At 36.4% G+C, this 2,171-nt stretch overlaps 1 protein-coding gene across 1 annotated transcript in view; it reads left to right on the top strand.

Annotated features, from left to right (window-relative positions):
* Positions 1–2,171, top strand: part of LOC110415654 (alpha-crystallin domain-containing protein 22.3-like) — a 4,900-nt gene that overhangs the window by 1,876 nt on the left and 853 nt on the right. The window contains exon 2 of the mRNA XM_089783438.1: positions 1,370–1,738. Coding sequence (XP_089639564.1) covers positions 1,370–1,738 — 369 coding nt within the window. The remainder of the gene's footprint in view (positions 1–1,369; positions 1,739–2,171) is intronic.

Below are 2,171 nucleotides of genomic sequence, written 5' to 3'. Positions count from 1 at the left end.
CTAATGAATTGATATATCTAGGTCCAATGCAACCAAATTTCATTCACTCTTCACCATGTTGTCTAAAGAAATATTCATAACTGCCCGCATTTACTATTTTTTCTTTCTGGATTACTATCTGTCCTTTATCATTTCTCCAAAATTAAACTTCCAATGCATCATAGTCAGAGTTTCTTAGAATGAGGGTGTGAAGCATTGATTGTGTGGTTTGAAGAGCTCCTTGAAAATCAGAAGTTTTCCAAAAGTAACTTATCTAATGGTAGCATATGTCAGCTTTCGAAAAGAAAGCTGACAAGTTGATTTCTTGAAAATCAGAAGTATGCACATGCTATGCGCGTGTTCTCCACATACGAAATCCAGAGATGACTGGACTTGTCTGAATGTGGACATGTGTAATATGCACTGATTAATACATGTGTCTTTATCTAAAACTTACAAACTGGACTCTCATCAGTCACTGTGTTTCATGCATGTATAACACGCGTGTAATGCGCGTATCTTCCTACTTTAATGAGAGCAACAATTCAGCTTTATTGCTTGGAAGTTTCTTTATGCTATTAAGTAAGGAATCTATTGGAAACATAAAAATTTGCAGTAAAAGGAAAAAAATATGGAAGGCTGCGTAGGATGTATTAATAATTTTAGAGGGAAATAATAAATGAGGCAGCTGGAGTGTTGACTTGGATTACTCTGATGAACATTATATAAGGCGCGGTTGTAAATTTCAGCCATAACCTACATCTTTTACAATTGTGTAATATACATTAGGAAAATCATACTTTCTTAGCAATGAATTCTCAGATTGTGCGTAGCGGAGAAGATGCGGATGATTTATCAGAAAGATTGAGAACCCTTAATCTCAATGATGGGGTTCTAAGGTTTGAGCAAAACTACTTGAGATGTGATAGTTTTTGGTTTCAATTATGTTGTTGGTGATTTGATGCATGCCAATGTCTAGTTTCAGTAGTTCTCTATTTGTTTATGTTTGTAGTTTTGGAATTTTGTGTCATAGTTCTGCAAAAACTAAATTGTTCTCGTGGTGCTTAACTCTGCAATTAGCTACAATCTATTCTTTCTTAATGTTTGATTTTTATGACTGAGGAGAAAAGATGAATTAAATAATTGATATCTATGTATTTAAACTACAGTTTATTTGGTATGTGTTTCTCCATGTTTTGTTTTCATAAGATTTCCTACTTGTTCTTCCAATGGATTATTAAACAAGCCAAGTTTTATTACTGATGTCTTGAAAAAACTCAATAACATAAGATACCAGTGGGAGGCAATGTATTGCTGAGGTAGTTTTAGTTTCTTAGGGCTTCAGCTAGTGTTCATGAGCCAATGTGACAGTCTACAAATCTTCTGGCAGCTCTGACAGGACAGAAGGTGATAATAATGAGCCTAATCGCATGAATCCCCAGCAATCAGTTCTTGATGTACCTCCTCTCAGTTGTGTGCATAACATTGGTCCACCAAGCCCAGGTGATACATTTTCCTCACCAACGAGAGAGCAGACTGAGGCTTCAGAAACAATCGGTCCAGCTATGATATTTCTTCCTTCCCGATCAACCAGGGAGGAGTTGGATAATATGATGGCTCATACCAAATATGGAGTTGCACTCACTGGGGCTGCTGCAACGGGCTCGATTGGACCAGTTAGAGGGTTAAGGGACATTAGTGAAATGGAGGATTCATACCATTTCCGTGTCAACGTTCCTGGGGCATCAATGGAGAAAGGTAAGTTTCTGTAATGTTTAAGCATTTGATTAATCAATCTGCTTATGATTGCTTTACTTGCTAGTCTTAGGATTGAGGATGTTCATTTTCTTCATTTGATCAACAAGGGTAACCTCTTTGATAGAAAGAGGAAAGAGCAGTGGGGAATGGTTCATCCTGTGATATAACTCACTGGAGGAAGTGCATCATATGCATTTCTTCTGACATCATTGTGGTTGAAAATCCCTTGAAATAATATGATTCTTTGATTTTGGTTTGCCACGGCATTTTCTTACCTAATGCCATGAAACCTTCATTCCAGGATTTAGGATTCAAGCTAATCTATATGCCATGAATCTCAACTTGTGTCTGTTAGAAAAGCTTGAATCAACTTATTCATTTGTCTATTCTATTATTAATTTTTCTGGGGATGATAATTGTGATATCTGACTTTA

Source organism: Theobroma umbraticum, unplaced genomic scaffold, assembly GCF_002168275.2.
Source record: "Theobroma umbraticum cultivar Fairchild unplaced genomic scaffold, ASM216827v3 scaffold_147.0, whole genome shotgun sequence".
NCBI lineage: Eukaryota > Viridiplantae > Streptophyta > Magnoliopsida > Malvales > Malvaceae > Theobroma > Theobroma umbraticum.
The sequence above is the reverse complement of the archived record's forward strand: the minus strand, read 5'-3'. Positions and strand labels throughout refer to the sequence as shown.